The sequence below is a fragment of the Diabrotica undecimpunctata genome, chromosome 7 (assembly GCF_040954645.1).
Source record: "Diabrotica undecimpunctata isolate CICGRU chromosome 7, icDiaUnde3, whole genome shotgun sequence".
Taxonomy (NCBI): Eukaryota; Metazoa; Arthropoda; class Insecta; order Coleoptera; family Chrysomelidae; genus Diabrotica; species Diabrotica undecimpunctata.
In genome coordinates, this window is record NC_092809.1 from 59,660,345 (window position 1) to 59,681,821 (window position 21,477).

Below are 21,477 nucleotides of genomic sequence, written 5' to 3' on the forward strand. Positions count from 1 at the left end.
AGGTTTTAATATTGATTCAAAATCTGCATATAAGATAAACGGAACTATTTCTTTGTTAACAAAATTTTTAAACTTAATAATTTTGTTTTTACTAAACATGACTCTACAATCATTGCTTTTTTCACACATTGTTACATGTTCATTTAACTTTTCTTGAGAATAAAAATAATTTAAACATCTGTCACATATATATTTTTTCACCTTTTTCTTTGATATTTCTTTATTAACTAAACGTGATAAATCTTTAATCCAACAATAATGGTAGTTAATCTTGTATTTTTCGTTATTGTCATCTTCTTTATCAACATTATCATTATCTTCTTCTTCTTCTTCTTCTTCACTACCGTCAGTTGAAGTTATATTTTCATCTTTTGGAAGGTAAATGTCTTGAACTAACAGAAGATTAACATGTCTAGGTTTCTTGTTTTGTGTTACTCTTAGAACTACAGTTACAAAAGATCCGTTTCTATTCATTTCCAATCCAAATACGTTTACCGAAATATCATTCATTTGTTCAAATTTTGATATTTGCCATATAGGCATAGGCAACTCCAAAGAATTCGTATTTAATACTGTAGTATAAAATGGATAAGAGGAGGTACGATTTAAGTTAAAGTTATTCACTGGTTGATATAATGCACTTACGATGCTCCAATAAAAACAGGCATTATCGTTGTCTTTTTACATTAATACAGGCTTTTCTATTTAAAATTTCTGTAGGAAGAGGAATAAACGAAGACGGTCCTTTACCTATTTCATATTTGTTTACATTAATTTCAAGAGATATTATATTACTAAGACTGTAACCACTATCTTTTTCTTGAAAATTTTCTAGTTTGTTTAAAAGAGGTTCCTCAATATAATTGGTAAACCAATCCTTCAAGTCAGTACTCCTATCGATTACTTCAGTGCGTGTATGAAAATATTTAAGTGATGTCACTTCTTCGTCCTGTTTTTTTTAAATAAATTCGGCACAAAATGTTGAGTTGACTTTAGTAGAATTTAAATTTATTACAAATTGTATCATTTTTTGCTTAAAAATAAGAAAAGCATCTTCGAAGAATTTTTTTACATCTTTATGAATTAAATTAATAATTATTCCTGTATGTATGCGACCTTGAAAAATTGATGCTAAATTTTCCCACTTTACTCCTAAAGTCGATTTAGTATCATTTTCTTTATTTTTGCTTTGTAACATTGTTTTTAATATAGTTCGTATTCTCTTCATTTGTGCAATATTGTTTAATACTTTTTTTCGTATACTGACAGATATAACTAATTTTTTAATGAGTTTGTTACAAACTGTTATATTGTTTGTTATAATTTTAATCCATTTTTCAGCCTTTCCGTTATGCCACGTATCTTTTAAAATTTTAAAAGCCTCATCTACACTTTTTAACATGTTATCACTTGTTCTAGCGATTTGTTCCATCGACATATTAGCAATAATTATTATAATGATTATAGAAAACAACAACAAAAAAAAATAAAATTTGCTTACCTTACAATTTTTTAAATTCAAAATTAGGTGAGGGTTTAAAGTTGGTAGAAGTTGCCGGTTTCAGTCCCTTAAAGGAAATTCCGTAGTTACCGCTACTTAATTCTAATAAATGAGGTTGTATGTGTTCTGTTGTATATTTCGGGAGAAATATTACGTTTTCTTGGAGTTCTATCAACACCGTTTGACCAAATCGAGTTTGCACTATTTTGCAATTTACGATTTTAAACGTTTCTCCTTGTGGAAGATCTTGTAGTCTAATAGTTGCTTTTCTGCTTACTGAGCAGCTGGCATTGATTGCTAAAAGATCCATATTCTATAATTAAAAATAATTTACTAGACTACAATTTAACTAACACTAAATAGTATTAATATTATTAATAAAAGAATTGTAGAAAAAGATCTAAAATGTTTGCACTACTTGTATAAGAATTATACTAAAGACATATCTGTAATAAAACAGATTTCAAAAATGACACAAAACAATAGAAAATAAAAATTTATGTAACGTTAGAAATCTTAAAGAATCAGAAATGTAACATAAAGTAAAAAATCAAACAACACTGATATAAATTTTTCAGTAAATACAAATGCGAAACATTATTGAAAAAGAATTTTGAAAATGTCAAAATTAATAACGACCCTTACATATGTTACAAATACGAAACAACAAAAAAAAAATAACATACTAGATAAAGTAAAAATGTTTATCCATTAATAAATATACTAATACATAAAATATATGTATAAACTAATTGCACTTACTGTAAATTGAAGTATTCAAAACCACTCGTTACAATTTGTTGAATGATGATAAAACACGTTGGGACTTTGTATATATTTATACTACTTCTCTTAACACATTTTTTTTTGTTTCAGAAATGGAAGGTAACTATGTCACTACACAATAAACAACAACTTCAGAGGTGTACAATAATTTTTTATTTTACTCATTTTAGCAGCAATAAAGTCGTTTTTAAGAAGAAGATTACCCAGTCATTTAAGGAGCTGCCCCATAGGAGTCCTGTTTGGACAAGAAGAGGCGGCTCCAATATCTGCCCAATATGTTGGGAGAATTTTAAACTACCGGCTTTTTATTATAGAAGAAGAGCCGGTAGTAATAATATGGGCTTTAAAGATTAGTAAGTTTATTTATTTATGATTCCAAATTGATACTAATGTATTTCTTTTATTGCAGCTTGATGAATTAATTAAACTTTACAACGCCACTGTGTGTTTCTTTTTCCCCTCTTGTCCTTTGTTTTGTATTATGTTTATTGACTTGTTTCCCTAATAAACAAGTCAATTCATAACGACTTTGTTTGTTTGTTTAATACCAGGTTAATATTCTTACTAATAATTTATTCAAAAATTATTGGTCTAGACATTTTAAAGCAAATATGTTTTTACAATACATATTGTATCGTAAATATTTAATCAAATAAAACAATTCTTTTCGTACCTAAAGTGTATGATTCTAAGAAAACTAGTATACTGATAAACATACATACATTTTAAAACAATAAAAATAATTAGAATTATATTTCTGTTTTTATTTTTTATATACATACACACACATACATACATACATACACATACATACATACATACATACATACATACATACACCCAGAACGGTCGGGTATATCATTATACTCCAAAACCCACATAATATTCAGAAATTTGGTCCAAACCTACTGCCAACCCCCAGAATAACACCCACAGGATCTTTTAGATACTCCAAGAACTACTAATACTCCCCTATATAACAATCATGATCCACAGTCCCCCCATTAAAGCCAAACATTATGATTTCATAGCCCCCCATCAACTTCCCAACGCTGATCCACAAACCCCCTTCAGACTACACGATCAAGGATTTTTTGCCTGTACCACGCTATTTCGCTGTATTCTTGATACTAGGAACCCCCTTAGCTATCTACTCAAATTAATAGGTTATCATATTCTACCTGGAAATTTAAATGGTGATATCTTCCATATCTACCATATCTATGAAGATATGGTAGTATCTTGATTTTTTAAACAATTCCTTATTCGAGATTTTAGAAGATTTAACGCTCCGATTCATTGGCCTCCTCGGTCATGTGATTTTAACCCTTTGGACTACGCAGTTTGGTCGTATATTAAGGAAAAAGTCTATGCCACAGAGGTAAATTCACGCCAATAAGTGGAAGAAAGAATTCAACGTCAATTTAATGACATCATAGCTGATCCCCTACCGTTTAGAAGGTTAATGGAATCTTTAGAAAAAAGAATAGACTTGTGTATTCGCGAAAACGGAGGGCATTTTGATACCTATTAGAACTTTATCATTACTACCAGCATCAATTATTACTTCATAATTTTCAAATCAAAATATTCCGAAAACGGTACACAGTATCGAGTTTTGCCAAGAGTACCTTTTTCGTGTAAAATTGAATGATGTTTAAGTTTACTTGAAATTTGGATTAATAATTATACTCTTAAAAAAGTTATATTGACTAATACTTAGTACGATCCGTGTAACTAGCGCCCTCTTTGAGAATCAGATATAAAAACAAATTCATGGGATGTATCAACTTCCAAAACATATTCGTATAAAATTTCATTACAATGTTGCCCGTAGTTTCGGCAATATCGTAAAAAATGCGTAATTTTTTTTTCTTCAACGCCCTGTATCTTGAAAACGGATGGCGTTACAAAAATTTTTTACTAAGCAAACCCCAATTATTTTTCAGCTTTTCACCTACCTTAGAGACGGGGTTATCTTGTTTTGAAACACCCTGTACGAAATTAAACAACAACTACCATCTGAATACTATAGGATATTCAAATCCTATCCGTTATCCTATCCGTTATATATATATATATATCCATTTTTAGAAAATTTAGCCGCATTGAAAACATTATGTCTTCCGACAGAACATTGGGACTTTATTATGTTTAATTTACTTTTGTCGAAACTAGACGCGGATTCAGTAAAGTTATTTGAGTTAGAAAATAAATCGAATAAAATCACGTCATTTCAAAAATTGGTAGAGTTTATTGAAACTCAGTACATTGCTTACGATAATTTGAATAGTAGCGTAAGTGAATCTAAGAAATCGTCGCGGGCCCCAACTTATACAGAGCCAAAGTGTAATTATAAACATTCTAATGAGCCAGGGCAAAATCGTAGTTCATCCTTTGTTACAAATTCGTCGTCAATATGTTGTGCTTTATGTAAACAAAGTCATTTTCTAAACCAGTGCTCGTTGTTTTTGAAAAAATCTCCAAAAGAAAGATGCCAATTTTGTAAAGAATCTTCCTCGTGTTTTTGGGTGTCTTAATCAGGCTAAACATTCTGTCAAGTCGTGTCCAAAGGCCTTTAAATGTAGTAAATGTAATAGTCACCTTCATAGTGGTTTGTTGCACTTTGATAGAAATCGTTCCAATAGTCAGTCTTCCACAGAAAATACTAATAATCCAGGGGCATCGGGAGTCGAACAAAATTCGCCTGAAATATCACATTGTGCTGCTAGTTTTGTAGGCTGGCCTAAAACTCTTTGTTCATTTAAAGGTAACGGGCTCAATTGGATGCAAACGAAACTGAATCAAGGTCAAATAAGTTTTTCTATCCAACCTCGTGATCAGGAGTCACCGGTGTTTCACTTGAAGGCTCTTATTACAGATCGGGTTTGCTCGGATTTGTCGAGCACCAAAATTGACATATCGACGTGGAATTATATTAAAAATTTAAAGTTAGCCGATCCCGAATTTAACTGTAGTCAATCTATTGATTTGTTAATTGGTTGTAGCATATTTTCGAAGGTGTTGTTAGAAGGTAAAATTGAAGGTAAAGCGGGACAACCTGATGCCCTAAATACCGTTTTTGGTTATATTTTGTTAGGACCTACTAGCACACCTAACCTTTCGTCGACTTTGCTTGTTTGTCTTTCAAATATTGAAGACCCACTAGATTCTTCGTTATCGAACTTTTGGGAACTGGAAAACATACCGGAAAAGCCAGTTGCAGAACCAGGAGACGCTCTGTGCGAGAACATTTATCGGGAAACGCATAATCGGGACGTCTCGGGTAAGTATGTTGTGTCTTTGCCTTTTCGCGAATCACCACCTTGTTTGCAAGATAGTTATGATATTGCTTTAAATAGACTGCTATCATTAGAACGGCGCTCATCTCGTCAGCCAAGTTTGAAAAAGGAATATTTTTTACATATGCAGGAGTATCTTGATTTAGGTCATATGCAGTTAGTCCCTAATGGCGAAAAGAAAAGGGGAAAGTATTATATTCCACATCATTGCGTTGTGAAACCAGATAGTGTTTCAAGTAAAATTCGAGTTGTGTATAATGCGTCTCAGAAAAGTCCCAGTCGTGGCAAATCTTTGAACGACTATTTACTGGTCGGTCCTAAGCTGCAACAGAACATAGTCTCGCTTTTGTTGAATTTTAGACTTAATCGTTTTGCGCTGTGTGCGGACATTCGTCAGATGTATCGTAATATTTTAGTCGCTCCTGAACACACGGATTATCAACGCGTGTTATGGAGATTTTCTAGGCTTGATGAGATTCAGGAATATCGTTTATTAACCGTTACTTTTGGAATAGTATCTTCGCCGTATCTCGCTTTAATAACTCTCCAATAATTAGTATTAGACGAAGGCTCTCGTTTTTCTAAAGCCGTCTCGCTTATTCGTCATGCTTCGTATATTGATGATTTTGTTTTTGGTGCTTCGACTCTCGAAGAAGCACAAACTTTAGTTGACGAATTAGTCGCTTTGTTAAAGTTAGGAGACTTTGAGTTACGGAAATGGTGTTCGAATGAACCCAAATTGTTGTCGCAATTTCCTGAATCCCATATTAATCCTCACTCCATTAATTTTGATCCAGAAGCAAATGGTCTTTCATTAAAAATCCTTGGTTTGAAGTGGATTGCACACTGCAATGCACAGTCCGACGTCTTTCAATTTTCAGTCAAATTGCAAGACATCCCTTGTACCAAAAGATCGTTTTTGTCCGAATTAGCTCGAATTTATGATCCTTGTTGTTACTTTACACCTATTACCTTTTTTTATTAAACATTTAATCCAACAACTTTGGGCAACCGGTCTTAAATGGGATGATCGCCCTCCTTCGGAAATAATTCGTGTACGGGAGCAATATAAGAGCGAACTATCTCTTATTTCGCAATTCAAAATTCCTCGTTTTTTGAATATTTCCTCATGTCCCATCTTAGAGCTTCATGGATTTGCCGATGCTAGTGAAAAGGGATATGCTTGTGTCGTTTATATTCGTAGTATTGATACTCGTAACCTAGTTCAAGTTAATTTACTGTGTGCCAAATCGAAAATAGCTCATATAAAACAGATTACTATATCTCGATTAGAATTGTTAGCTGCTGTTCATTTGGTAAACTTATGTCTTTTGTGTTAGAGTCGTGGAAGCATATAATATTGCAAAATGTGTATGCTTGGTTAGATTCTCAAATCGTATTGCACTGGATTAAAAGCTCCCCCTCGAGATTCAAAGCTTTCGTCGCAAATCGCATTTAGTATATCCAGTCCCATAGTCAAAATTATTCTTGGCATTATATCGAATCTCGAAATAATGCAGCGGATGCGCCTTCGCGAGGCATGCTACCGGCCGCATTTCTATCAAAATTAGACTGGTTAACAGGTCCTTCGTTTTTGTATAATATTCCATTAATTTTTCCAGAGGTTCCTCCCTCATTGCAGGAAAAATCCTCTTTGGAAGAGATAAAGAAAGCTTTAGTATTTGTTTCCACTCGTGAGGAACATTTTTTGTCTTGTTTGCTGAAAAATAAATCGTCTGTTACATCGATCCAAAGAATTTTGGCTTTTATGTTACTATTCGCGCACAACTCTCGTTATAAAAGGTCGAAACGGTCAGGACCCTTGACTTTCGTAGAATTAGAAGACTCGTTGATTATTCTTGTCAGATTTACATAGGAAAAGTATTTTGAAGAACATCAAATCAAATTCTTTTCCAAAACCATTTCGTAAGTTGGGAGTACTTTTAGATGATAGTACTCAGTGTTTAAGAGTAGGTGGTCGTCTATCTCAGTCTTCGTTATCGTATGAAGCAAAACACCCGTTTTTGTTACCAAACAAATCTCACCTTACTACTCTTCTAGTTCGTCATTATTATGAGAAGTATTTACATGCTGGATTTAAGAGTACTCAGTTTTTGGTTAGTCAAAGGTTTTGGATAATGTCTTCTAAACAAGCCGTTAATTCAGTATTGTCCAAATGTATTAGATGTTGGAAACAATCTCCCAAAACCTTACAACCCCCTATGGGTAATTTGCCTAAATTTTGTCTCGGTGCCATTAAACCCTTTTCGATTTGTGGGTTAGATTATGGTGGACCGTTTTCGATAACCATGTCTCGTTACAGGGGAGTTAGAACTCAAAAGGCCTATTTGTGTCTATTTGTATGTTGCGCTACAAAGGCTTTACATCTTGAATTAGCTAGTGATTTGACCGCGGAAGCCTTTTTGGCCGCTTTACAACGTTTTATCGCTCGGAGAGGTCGAGTATCGCAAGTTTTTTGTGATAATGGCACTAATTTTCATAGTGCTTATCGACAGCTTAGTAGCTTCATGGAGAGCACTCTCGATAAAGAAAATATTAAGTTTTCATTTGCTCCTCCTGCTGCTCCACATTTTGGTGGTATTTATGAACGCGGAATTCGTTATGTAAAGGAACATATTGTTCGTATAGTCGGGGCACAAATTTGACTTACGAAGAATTTTATACCGTTTTGACGTTAATTGAATCCGTCTTAAATTCACGCCCTCTCATCCCATTAACCAATGATGTTGAAGATCTCAATGCTTTGACCCCAGGACATTTCTCTTTGTCTGTGCCTGATTTTTCGGAGGTATCCTTCAATCGTTTGTCCAGATGGCAGTTGTTACAACGCATCCATAGAGACTTTTGGGCTCGATGGCGAAAGGAATATTTGCACACCTTGCAACAAAAGTCCAAATGGTTAGATTCTGGCTTTGTACCTAAAATCGGTGCCTTAGTTGTTTTAAAGTAGGATAATTTGGCTCCGTGTAAATGGCCTCTCGCGCGTCTTGTTGAATTGCATGAGGGTAAAGACGGTGTAGCTCGAATGGCTACCGTGCTTACGATCACCGGAACCTTAAAACGGCCTCTTGTCCGAATCTGTCCCTTGCCGATAGATGAAGATTAGATGGTCAGCATTTTTTACTGATTTTGTTTTGTTCGGCTTTTATCAATAGAACCACGACGAAACCACCATTTTAATTTTAATTTTTGAATATTTGTATAGGAATTGTTTGTATTAATTATCGTTTTAGTTGTTTAATTAATGATATTATTTAGAATCCGTTTTGTTTTTTAAAGACCTTATGGCCTTTAAAGGGGGGAGAATGTTTAAATTCAAATATGGTTGTATAAATTAATCATTACATTTTTCCTCCCCTGTATTCATCCGATCCTAATAGTACCGCTGAGGCTCGGAAATACATCTCGCGAACACAAGAGTTTTAGTCGTTGAGAAGAACAGGCGTACCCGCTAGTGCATCGATGCTTTCAGATTGAATTCGTTTTGTTCGTTGTTTGAATCATGGTAATTAGCGGTAAGTTCTTCACCTAGTTTTACCTCAACCTTTAAATTGTCTTTGATTGTTTATTGCAACCATTTAAATTTTAATAATTATTTGCACCTATGAGTAAAAGTTCATTTATCTCGCCAGAATTATCGAAGGAATAGTTCGTGTTAATTTAATTACTATTAATTCGTAATAGTAGATTTTTTTGTTAATTCCCCACAATGACTGTATCTTCTTTAACGGCTGCTTGCACAGTGTTGTCATCATGTGGATGAAGAAATACCTCCTCGTTACCAACTTTGCTTACCTTATTCTTAATTTCCAATTGGAATCCATGCATATTCGTTACGTCCATTCCTAATTGTAATAAAGGAGCATAGCTAAGGGATGCTTAGCTCTGTCACCACTGTAATAAACTCGTCCTATATAGTTAAGGGAGACTTAGCTCTGCGAACGGATGCAAGGCTTACTGGTCCACTAGTTCGAATGGGTCGTGATTCCGCCCTTGCGGATTTACAAGAGGGTAGGAAAAATAGGATAGGGGCTGAAGGGCACTCAGATGTAGGCCGTGTAAAGAGTTAGAGGTTATTGGCTTGCGTTAGAAGCCGGAGAGATGTACAAGCGAAAAATGTGTTCTCTTCTAGTCTCTACCTGAACGGTCAAAAAAAAACAAGCCACTTTTCAACTTACTATATATTTAATAAATCGTAAATCTACAACTAATACAACAAGATATACAAGATAGCTAGTATTGTTTATCAAATTTTGCGAAGGGAGACGAGAAGAGATTTTATCAAGGGAGTTTAAAGGCGGACAACCTACTATTATTTGTTTTCCCCAATGGTTAGTATTTATTGTTTCGTTACCTTAGCGTATTTAGGCCCTAGCTAAAGAATACGCCTTGTAGTCCGAACTGGAAATCAGGAACAGTCTGAATGAACGCTGGAAGCACTTGTACGTTATGGCGATACTAAGAGAGACGAAAATTCGATGCTATCTCTCTACTTTCCGTCGGACACGATATCACGCTAATTGAGCTAAACACACCGGGACGGCTGACCGATTAACACACCTTAGGTAGCCTCGCACTGACTGCCCTAGAGCGTTAAGTACCACTGGCGCCGGTCGCCGCGCACTGACTGGCTCTCCACCGATTTTCTTCTTTTTATGTACCGCCAACGCGTACCCTCAATTCCTTCGTCACAGTCCGAAGTGGAGCGTTGCTTCTTACCGCTTTCCCCTAGAGTTTATGCTGATCGCGCCGTCTGCTCCACGTGTTAAAATAGATCATGCCATGTGCAACTTCCTAACTTAGCTCAATTCTTATCGCTGGTGTGTCGCTTCGTATTTTGTATTATTTTCCAACGAAGGTCTTCACATTTCGTAATTTTTAAACATTTGGAGCTTGTGTCAAAACTAGGTCGAATTGTTATTCTTTGTTTAATTTGAAATGTATACGTTAAACTGTGTCGAATTTATTCTTTATTTAATTTGGAGCATATAATGATTATTTAATTAATTCTAATTATTTTTTTCTAGGCTAACTACCCCTTATTTTGTTTCTTTTATTTTCTTGCTATGTTGACTTGTTACATACCGGGCTAACTGATTAACGATTGCATTTGGGGGGTGAGGTTGTTTCCCTTGGGTATGTGGCTGATACATTACATTACTCCCTTCGCAAGAAAAGAAGAGGGCTGAGAGGCCTTTTCCAACAATCATAATTATTCTAACTTACATATTACATTACTTATATATTACTATACTCTTTTATATTGAGTCCCAATTATCATATCATTATGTTATATTATATTGTGTCTTATAGCCTGTTGTGAGGTGGTCAGCGAATGTTTCCTGCTGCCCCCTCTATGGTACCTGTGTGTATGACAAGTTGAGTTACCCTTGTAAAAAAATTCGTCTCGGATTGATACTACTATACTTTGTCACGTTATACTTCTGATAAATTGGTATCTGGTATGTGTTTGCTGCATCTCTTTGTCCAATGTTCATCTTTTGATTCTGGTTGCTCATTGCTTGTATTCAGGTTTATATTTTGTTCTTCGTCTTTTGATTTTTGATGTCGGTATATTACCCAGGTGGTGAGGTTTGTCCATAACCCTGCTATAATTATGTAGCTGCATTCTATTGTTTGATATATTCTTAACCCATTCAGTATTATTTCACAAGCATATATACTTGTTCTATATATTAAATATACACCAATCAGGCCACTGGTGATATTTCCTAGTGTGGATAACCATCCCCATATTCTATTGAGGGTGGAGTGAGCGATCTCTTTTAATTCATTTTCGTCAAACATTTTGGTTAATTTATCTTCTTCCCATTGCGCCGTCTCCTTTCGAAGGTTGGCGATCCAAATGGCAATTGTAGTTTTGGAAACTGCTGCGCGAAAGATCTCTGCGGATGAGCGGTCGAACCATCTCCTCAGGTCTTTCAGCCACGAGTTCTGGCGTCTTCCTACTGATCTTTTGCCCTGTACTTTTCCTTCCAGTATAACTTGAAGTAATTCATATCTTTCGCCTCTCAACACATGACCCAAGTATTGCATTTTCCTCTCTTTGATTATTCTTAGTAATTCTTTTTGTTTACACATGCGACGAAGTACCTCAACATTAGTAACCCTTTGTACCCATGGAATCCTCAACATTCGTCTGTATATATACATCTCAAAGGCATCTATTCTTTTTTCTATTTCAGAGTCCATTGTCCAACTTTCACAGCCATACAGTAAGACAGAAAAAACGTAACATCTGATCATTCGGATTCTAAGCTGTAGACTAAGGTCTGATCTTGTACTTAATTTATACCCTTGATTTATTGTCTCTAGGCCTGCTGTCCTTCTGGTGATTATGTTCTCTACTGCTTTCTTTCTGATCCGAAAGTGACTATTCTTTGTGCTTCTTGTATTTCTTGTTGTGTGTATATTCCGCCAGCTGCTAATGGTTGTAGTGGTACCATGTCTATCAATGATTCTGTTTCTACTGTGATTTCTGTTGGATTGACTGCCTTGGTTGGGTCTGGTGTCAAGCTGATCCATTGTTCTTCTACGTAGTACATCGGAGGTGTTAAATGGTTGCAATCTATTTCTTCAGCGTATACTGGTGACATAATTTTGACTGGTTTAGTAGTGAGATCGATAGTTCACGGAAACATTTGTTTGTTCTTCGTATGGTCACTGGTTTCGGTGTGCATTGCATTATGTAAAGTACTTCTCCTAGTACTCTTCCTGTGTACCCTGGCATGTTCTGCATGAGTTGACTGACAGCGTTAGGTAGGGATGGTGCCATTAGTATAATCTGTTTTTTAAAATTTCTCTTTTTGTTTGAGGTATATATCTAAGTATAGATAGTAAGTATAATATAATAAGTATAGATTTTCTATTTCTCTTTGGTAGGCTTGTTCGGTGTAGAGGAATTTGCTATTAATGTAGGTCATTAGGTCTACGTTTACGTAATGACTATAGATTGATAAGTCTAATGTGCCACCCTTTAAAGATTCTCTTGAAAATTGTTCAAAACCGAATTTATAAGAACTGTGAGGAGCAGATAGATGAAACTCAGTTTGGCTTCAGAGGAGGCATGGGTACAAGAGAAGCATTATTTGCGTTGACGGTACTCTTGCAGAAATGTCGGGAATATAACAAGAGTGCATATGTATGCTTCATAGACTTTAGGAAGGCCTTTGACCGAGTGCAGCATATGAAGTTAATAGATGAATTAAAAAACATCAATTTAGACAAAAAAGACATTGAGTTTATTAAGGCTATATACTGGAACCAGAAAGCAGTAGTAAAGGTGAACGATATAGAAACAAATAACATACCGATTGCGAGAGGGGTTAGGCAAGGATGCGTCTTGTCTCCGACGCTTTTCAACGTGTACTCACAGGTCATATTCAGAAAAGCCTTATGGGAAAGAAAAGAGGGAATAAGAATTGGTGGAGAAATCATAAACACCATGAGATTTGCAGATGACACGGTAATTATGGCTGAGAGTATAGAAGAACTACAAACTTTACTAGATGCAATAAATAGTGAATGCATTCAAATGGGACTTGACATCAACACAGATAAGACCAAATTTATGATAGTATCAAGGAGTCCAATAAATAATGAACAACTAACTCTTGGTGGACAGCAAATAGAGAGAGTGACAAAATATAAATATCTGGGAGCTTACATCAACACAGAATTAGATCCAGACCAAGAGATCCGGGTACGAATAGAAATGGCAAGGGCAGCGTTCTTAAAATTCAAACAATTGTTCTGTGACAAAAATCTGAATACTGCGCTGAGACTGAGGTTTGTTGAATGTTACGTCTGGTCGCAACTATTGTACGGGGTAGAAACATGGACACTAAAAGCGCAAATAGTTAAAAAGATTGAAGCCTTTGAACTTTGGATATACCGGAGAATGTTAAGAATTCCATGGACTGCCAGGGTCACCAATGAGGAAGTGCTGAGAAGGATGGGTAGAGACAAAAAATTGTTGAGAACGATAAAAGTACGCAAGACTGCATACCTTGGACACATACTAAGAAATAATAAATATAGTCTTCTGCAGGGTAGAGTCGATGGCAAAAAGGGAATAGGTAGAAAGAGGAAGTCATGGCTGCGAAATATTCGAGACTGGACAAACATGACTGTAGACGAATTATTCCACGTTGCAAAAGACAGAGAAGCTTTTAAAAATGTGGTCGCCAACCTCCGTTAATGGGGACGGCATAGGAAGAAGAAGAAGGTCTACGTTTTGAGGAAGGAGTGGCATGCTAGGATTTATTTTGTTGTTTACAAGGAAATTTACTAGGATTCGGGGGTGTTCTGTTTGCCAAACTTCTCTGTTACATATTATAGCCCTTTTGTGTAGCGTTAGAGCAAATATGTTTTTATTTTGTTCTACTATTACCAGCTCTTCTAGGGATTGTTTATTAGTGATCTTTTCACCGTGCCCTTTATAAAGTTGTAACAATTGACTTTCACAACTGTTGTCTTTGTATTGTTCCCAGGTTATTTCGCCTATTGTAGAGTAGAAGTAATAGCCATTGATGAATGGATGTGTTACTCCCTCTCGTAGGTGGATTTCGTTGTCGTCTATGCTTACTGTAGCTTGGTAGTCGGATACTGTTATTTTTACTGTTACTAGTATTACTACGTCTTTCCACGTTCTACCATTTTCTTGATATATTATCCCGTAGCATTCGCCGTTTTCTTGAAGGCTGCCATGTGTTGTGATTGACGCTGTGGTGGTCCCATTTAATATTATTTGCCCTATGGTTTTCTTGTAAAGTTGTATTGATCGGCAGCGGTGTAGATTTCGGCATTCTTCTGCTCCTATCTTCGATAGGAGCAGTGAGGATAGGATAGGAGTTAAAAGGCGGACAACCTACTATTATTTGTTTTCCCCAATGGTTAGTATTTATTGTTTCGTAACCGTAGCGTATTTAGGCCCTAGCTAAAGAATACGCCTTGTAGTCCGAACTGGAACTCAGCAACAGTCTGAATGAACGCTGGAAGCACTTGTACGTTATGGCGATACTAAGAGAGACGAAAATTCGATGCTATCTCTCTACTTTCCGTCGGACACGATATCACGCTAATTGAACTAAACACACCGGGACGGCTGACCGATTAACACACCTTAGGTCGCCTCAGACTGACTGCCCTAGAGCGCCAGGTACCACTGGCGCCGGTCGCCGCTCACTGACTGGCTCTCCACCGATTTTCTTGTTTTTATGTACCGCCAACGCATACCCTCAATTCCTTCGTCACAGTGCGAAGTGGATCGTTGCTTCTTACCGCTTTCCCCTAGAGTTTATGCTGATCGCGCCGTCTGCTCCACGTGTTAAAATTGATCATGCCATGTGCAACCTCCTAACTCAGCTCAATTCTTATCGCTGGTGTGTCGCTTCGTATTTTGTATTATTTTCCAACGAAGGTCTTCACATTTCGTAATTTTTAAACATTCGGAGCTTGTGTCAAAACTAGGTCGAATTGTTATTATTTGTTTAATTTGAAATGTATACGTTAAACTGTGTCGAATTTATTCTTTATTTAATTTGGAGTATATAATGATTATTTAATTAATTCTAATTATTCTTTTCTAGGCTAACTACCCCCTATTTTGTTTCTTTTATTTTATTGCTATGTTGACTTGTTACATACCGGGCTAACTGATTAACGATTGCATTTGGGGGGTGGGGTTGTCATCAACTATAACAGTATGGACGAACTTTTTTGCTCCAATTCCTAATTGTACCTGGATTTCTCCAAGAGTTTTGGCATTTTCACCTGTAGCTGTCCGAAGTCGCAACCTCGTTGGTAACAGTTTCTTACGGCTGTTTATAACTGTTGGGTGTATAATGGTTCTGGTCGATCCGGTATCCACCAACAACGTATGCCATTTACCATTTATTTCTCCATCTACATATACACTATCTTAAGGACATTTCAAAGAAGCTATTAGTATGAGAGTGTCTTTGGAAGAGTTCGAGTCGAAGATGTCCCCCTAAGGCCGACCCGTTCTTGTTTTCCTTATGGTGAGTTTCTTGATTTGCGTCGTACCTAGGGTGCTTACATGAACTTCGTACGTGTCCTATTTCGCCACAATTCCAGCATCTTATTGTCTTCGTTTCCTTGTATGTCTTACTTTCATATTCGAGGGCGGCGGATAAGACATCAACCAGCGTCTTGTGACGAGCTAATCGCAGTGTTCTCTGCATTTCATGATCACGAAGACCATCAATAAACGTTTGACCGGCCAATTTTTCCATCATGTCTTCGGGAGCTGTTGGATAAGCATATCGTACTAATCTGGCAATATCTACCTCATATTCTTGAAGAGCCTCATCTTTCTTTTGTCTTCGATCTTTAAGCTGCGACTGATATACATGCTCCAAATGTTCGTGACCATATCGCATATTTAACCTCTTCTTAACCCTTTCAGTCACTGTGTCGTCGATTGACGACACAATAATTTTAACTTTGTTTAAGTAAATATGACGGTTATTCACAATTTTGTCAATTGACAACATCAAAAACGGGCCCTATTTTATTAAAAAAATGCTAATATTCCTACCAAAAGACATTACCTTACAAAAGAGTACCATAACTGGGAATAATTTGGAATTATTAACAAAATATATTTCATTACACTAAAAAAAAGCGTGACCGAAAGGATTAAGTTGTTCAAAATCATCCGTCTCCTCTACGGCTATGGTCTGAAGCACATCTAAGGCATCTCCTCGAAGAGCGATAGTCAGGTTTACAGCCTTTTCTTTTTCAGACCATCCATTCGCTCTTGCGGCTGATTCGAACTGTGTCATGTAGTTGTTCCATGATGATTTTCCGTCGAAAGTTAGGACTTTAACATGAACAGAACCTCCACTTCCTTCAAATTTCGGCCGTGTTTCCAACTTACATTTCGTCTCGTCTTCTTTTGTCTCTATTGTAATCGGATTGTTTCCTCTCTCTGCTGTCCCTGTTTCCTCCATCTTCCTTTCCATCTCTTTCATCTTTTCATCGAAGGTCAACATATCGGCAGCAACTTGATTTTCTAACGAAGACATTTTCACAATTTAAAAATATTTACTTCTGAACACCACTTGTTATATTTTTATTAATCTAATTTATTGTTTTTATTTATTATTCAAGGTTCTACACTTATAACACTTAAAAGTTTATTTAAAGTATTTATTTGTACTAATTTATTTTACACTTAATAATTATATAATTTATCTACATTTATTATAATACGTGCGTTACATTTTAAAACGCGGCGCGATCTTCAAAAACTAACTGTTCCTTTACAACAGAATTCCTTCTTTAAATATAAAATACTGTTATTCGAGAATGCGGCGATCCCCCATCGAAGACCCGAGAAAGTCGCTCATAGTGGTTTTTATTCGGCCTGCCTGGAAATTTGGAATCGTGGGTGATTTATCATAATTCAGGTGAACAGGTCTTTTAGCTAAGGGACTAGAAATTTCTGCCGGCAGGTAAACAGGTCTTTCAACTGCGCCGAAATAACTAGAACAGAAAAGATATTAGTAATAAATATGTTTACAGTTTTGAGTCATATGACACGTCATTATTTATCGTAACAGATGCAATGTCACCAGAAACTTTGGCCACATCACCAGAAACTTTCGAAATCGACGAGATGACAGTGACACCAATGAACTATTTTTATAAATCTAATTTATTGACTTTATTTATTATAAAATGTTCTACACTTTACAACACATCATGATTTTATTTATATACGTTTATTTATTTAATCTACATAGAAAACACTTAAATATTAATTTATTTACACTTATGTAATTTATTTAAAACATTCACACCGGTTACAATTTAAATAGCCGCGCGAACAATTTATTAATCGACACTTGTTTTCGACTGTCCTTTTAAATCTCAAATCGTCCGTTTTATACCGAATTGTTTATCTAGAAAGTTACGCCGACTTCTTTAACCTTCGGGACGGAACGATATTTTTCGATCCTCATCTGGAAAATTCCATTAGCAGGTATAGGCGACGACCCGGTATGACTCACATATATCGTAACACTATTATGTTGAGACAGTTAAGATGAGTTATGGATATTATGATTCCTTTGTTCCTATGTCCCTGTTCATAAGGGACCCAACCCCTTATGAACACATCAATCCATTATGTATGTTATGCTGTGCTTATTTAAACTATTATGAATATTATACCTTGCTTATTTAACTCATTATGAATTAATATTACTTATGTATGTTTATGAACTATAAAAATGTTCTTCAAATATCCATTATGCTATTCATGTTATGTCTTATGAAAGTTATGAATGCTTAATATCTTAGTTATGTAATTAATATTCTGTAATATTAGTTGATTGAGGACGATCAGATATGTCAGAATAGCCAAACTGTAGTTTTAGCTTTAGCTGTAGCTTTTATTTGAATTTCGCTCCATTGACATTTGATTGTCACTCAAATTTGAAATGTGTCAAGAGGATAACCTCACACTATTATGATTTTTTCTGACGGGTATTCTCAAGTTAAGTCGATTTCATGTAATTAAATGAATGATCTTACAATAAAGTTGTCCCAAGAACGCAAGTCAACAATGTTGGCAATATCATTTTAAAGTCATCTACTTTAAAATGTGTACTATATGTCTGAATTGTCAATATATATGAGTCAGATAAAATTAAATTATTGGAAGAATTTTTCACCAAGTAACCGAAAACAATTTTTTTTTTAAATTTATTAATGTTCTGTATTTTGAGAACCATTTCGGAAGTGGAAATCGAAACTTCAAAAATAAATCTATTTTAAACTTACATTGTGGCTTATTTCCAACAAAAATAGTAATTGCATTAAGATGCCACAAGAAAATAGCTTCAGAACAGTACAGCAATAGCAACAGAACGTTTTAGTATGTTTCAGTTTTATTTATTATTATATTCATTCTTACTAAATTTTATTACTCTTTTTTTACCCTATAATTTCTGCATAATTTTTTTTATAGTTTTTTTATTTTTATTTTAGGTTTTTCTCAGAACGTAATGGAAATCATAAAAACTGAATGTGCATGCACTACAGATCAACAAATATGTTCAAAAACTGAAGAAACAACATTTAAAAATTCTATTTGTACATGTAAAATTTGTTTAAAGCAATTTAGCCCGGACAGTTCTTTGAAACGACGTATAAAAACGCACACTGCAGAAAATCTTAACAAGTGCGAAATTTGTTTTAAACACTTTTCTCGAAAAGATAATTTGAAGGTACATATGAGATTGCACACTGGGGAAACGCCTTATAAATGTGAAATTTGTTTTAAACAGTTTAGTCTAACAAGTAATTTGAAATCACATTGGAAAATTCACACTGGAGAAAAGCTTCACGAGTGTGAAATTTGTTTTAAGCAGTTTACTGCAATTAGTCCATTGAAAAAACATTTGAGAGTGCACACTGGAGAAAAACCATATAAGTGTGATATTTGTTCTAAGCAGTTTGCTTGGCCATATCATTTAAAAAGTCATTTGGTGGTGCACACTGGAGAAAAGCCTTACAAGTGCGAAATTTGTTTTAAGCAGTTTACTCGAGTACATGAATTGAAAATTCATTTGAGAGTGCACACTGGAGAAAAGGCTTATAAGTGTGAAATTTGTTTTAAGCAGTTTAGTACAATAACGCTATTGAAAAGACATATGAGAGTGCACACTGGAGAAAAACCATACAAGTGCAAGATTTGTTGTAATCAGTTTAGCCGAGCAAATAGTTTAAAAACACATTTGAGAGTACACACTGGAGAAAAGCCTTATAAGTGTGAAATTTGTTTTAAGCAGTTTAGTACAAAAATGTTATTGAAAAGACATATGAGAGTGCACACTGGAGAAAAACCATACAAGTGCAAGATTTGTTGTAATCAGTTTAGCCGAGCAAATAGGTTAAAAACACATTTGAGAGTACACACTGGAGAAAAGCCTTATAAGTGCGAAATTTGTTTTAAACAGTTTAGTGATGCAAGTAATTTGAAAACACATTTGAAATGTCACACTGGAGAGAAGCCTTATAAATGCGAAATTTGTTTTAAACAGTTTAGTGATGGAAGCAATTTGAAAACACATTTGAAATGCCATACTGGAGAGAAGCCTTACAAGTGTGAAATTTGCTTTAAGCAGTTTAGACAAAGAAGTAATTTGAAACAACATTTGATGCATCACACTGAAAAAAAACCTTAAACAGTTTAGTCAAACCAGTCATTTTAAAACATATACAAAAGTTTACACTGGGAAAAAGCCTTGCCAGTGCGAAATTTGCTTTAAGCAGTTTGCTCGAGCACACGATTTGAAAAGTCATTTGAGAGTGCACACTGGAGAAATATCTTATAAGGGTGAAATTTGTTTTAAACAGTTTAGTCAAACAAGTCATTTAAAAACACATACGGATATTCACAGGGGAGAAAATCTTAACAAGTGTGAAATTTGTTTTAAGCAGTTTACTCAACTATCTTCTTCTTCTTCTCGTAGCACTACAACCCGGATTGGATTTTGGCTGACTGCACAACTTCCATCTTGAACGGTCGTCCATAATAGTTGGGTTAGTGGGTAGCCCCATTGTTCTTAGATCTGACCATATCTTGTCAAATCTATCATAGTTTACTTATCTATGTCATTTGAAAAGTCATTTGGGGGTACACACTGGAGTACACCATATATGTTGACGATATCTGGAGGGAGTATTCAAAATTCGTGGTTTACACAGGCATCTTGAATGATTGTGGAGGAAAAGGACACACAGAAAAAGTTGTTTTAAATTTAATGGAAGAATTTTTAGGTGTCGGACATAGCTTGTATATGGATAATTATTATAAGTCATATGAACTAGCACAGCGTCTTGCGTATAAAAAAACGCATTGCACAGGAACTATGCGAGCTAATAGAAAATCATTTCCCTGGGAAATAAAGGACAATCTTAAAAAAAAATGAAACTATAGCAAAATATATGAATGGCACAATGCTCGGCAAATGGAAAGAGAAAAGTTGCATATATTTCCACTGAATATAAGAATATGTTGGGAATTCTTACAAGACAAGAGAAGAAAGTAAAATCGATTCCAATTATCAGTATAATAAATATATGTCTGGTGTGGATAAGCAAGTTCAGATGATTGCATACCATATGGGTGAAAGAAAGACTTATGCCCATATTTATAGTCGATACTCACGATACTATAACTAACAAGATAAGTCAACGCGCATGTTCTTGCATCTCTCTCGCACACCTGTGACGTAAACCCGAGACAACTTTAAGGATGCCAAGTTAAATGCTCTGTCTGTTGCTATCCTGTGTGCTTCAAAGCGTAGTGAATGATGTTTTTATTTATTCATTACTGTAGTAAAGACTTTGTATAGTATATTGTTATATAAATTTTGTGGTGAAAACATTCAGTTTACTTGTTAATATCACCTAATTTATTTTATCGTACGCAACTTCCTCTCGACTACCTGTAGCTACTTTATAAAGAAGACTAATTATTTGGTTGCCATAATGTGTTGTGCAGTGGTGGGTTGTTTAAACAATTATAATAAAAAAGTAAAAGTTTTTCGAAGTGTCCTTTTTTGTGTTTCCTACAGTGGCGGCTGGTGTGGTAAAGTTTTGGGTAGGCCAAGCCAGCAAATTACATATAGCTATGTGTAATCAGTGGCGGATCCAGAGGGAGAGGTCATGGGGTCATGACCATCCCCCTCTCGTTAAACATATTTGAAAACCCACTTATCCTATTGGTGGTAAGATTAAAAGTGACCTTGCATCAGAGAAAAGTAATCACCCTCAAGATCCATGACCTCCCCAAAAAAATTTCTGTAG

At 35.3% G+C, this 21,477-nt stretch overlaps 2 protein-coding genes across 3 annotated transcripts in view; both read left to right on the plus strand.

The window, feature by feature from the left end:
* LOC140445396 (uncharacterized) overlaps positions 1-21,214 on the plus strand; it is a 73,055-nt gene extending 51,841 nt beyond the window's left edge. The window contains exon 3 of one of the 2 annotated variants that reach the window (XM_072537394.1): positions 18,652-21,214. In XM_072537394.1, coding sequence (XP_072393495.1) covers positions 18,652-19,850 — 1,199 coding nt within the window. In that variant the 3' untranslated portion in view covers positions 19,851-21,214. Of the gene's footprint in view, positions 1-2,377; positions 2,705-18,651 lie in introns of those variants that run through there. The other variant, XM_072537395.1, reaches the window with a different exon arrangement.
* Positions 1-21,477, plus strand: part of LOC140445395 (uncharacterized) — a 114,935-nt gene that overhangs the window by 79,926 nt on the left and 13,532 nt on the right. The gene's annotated exons all lie outside the window — the stretch shown is intronic.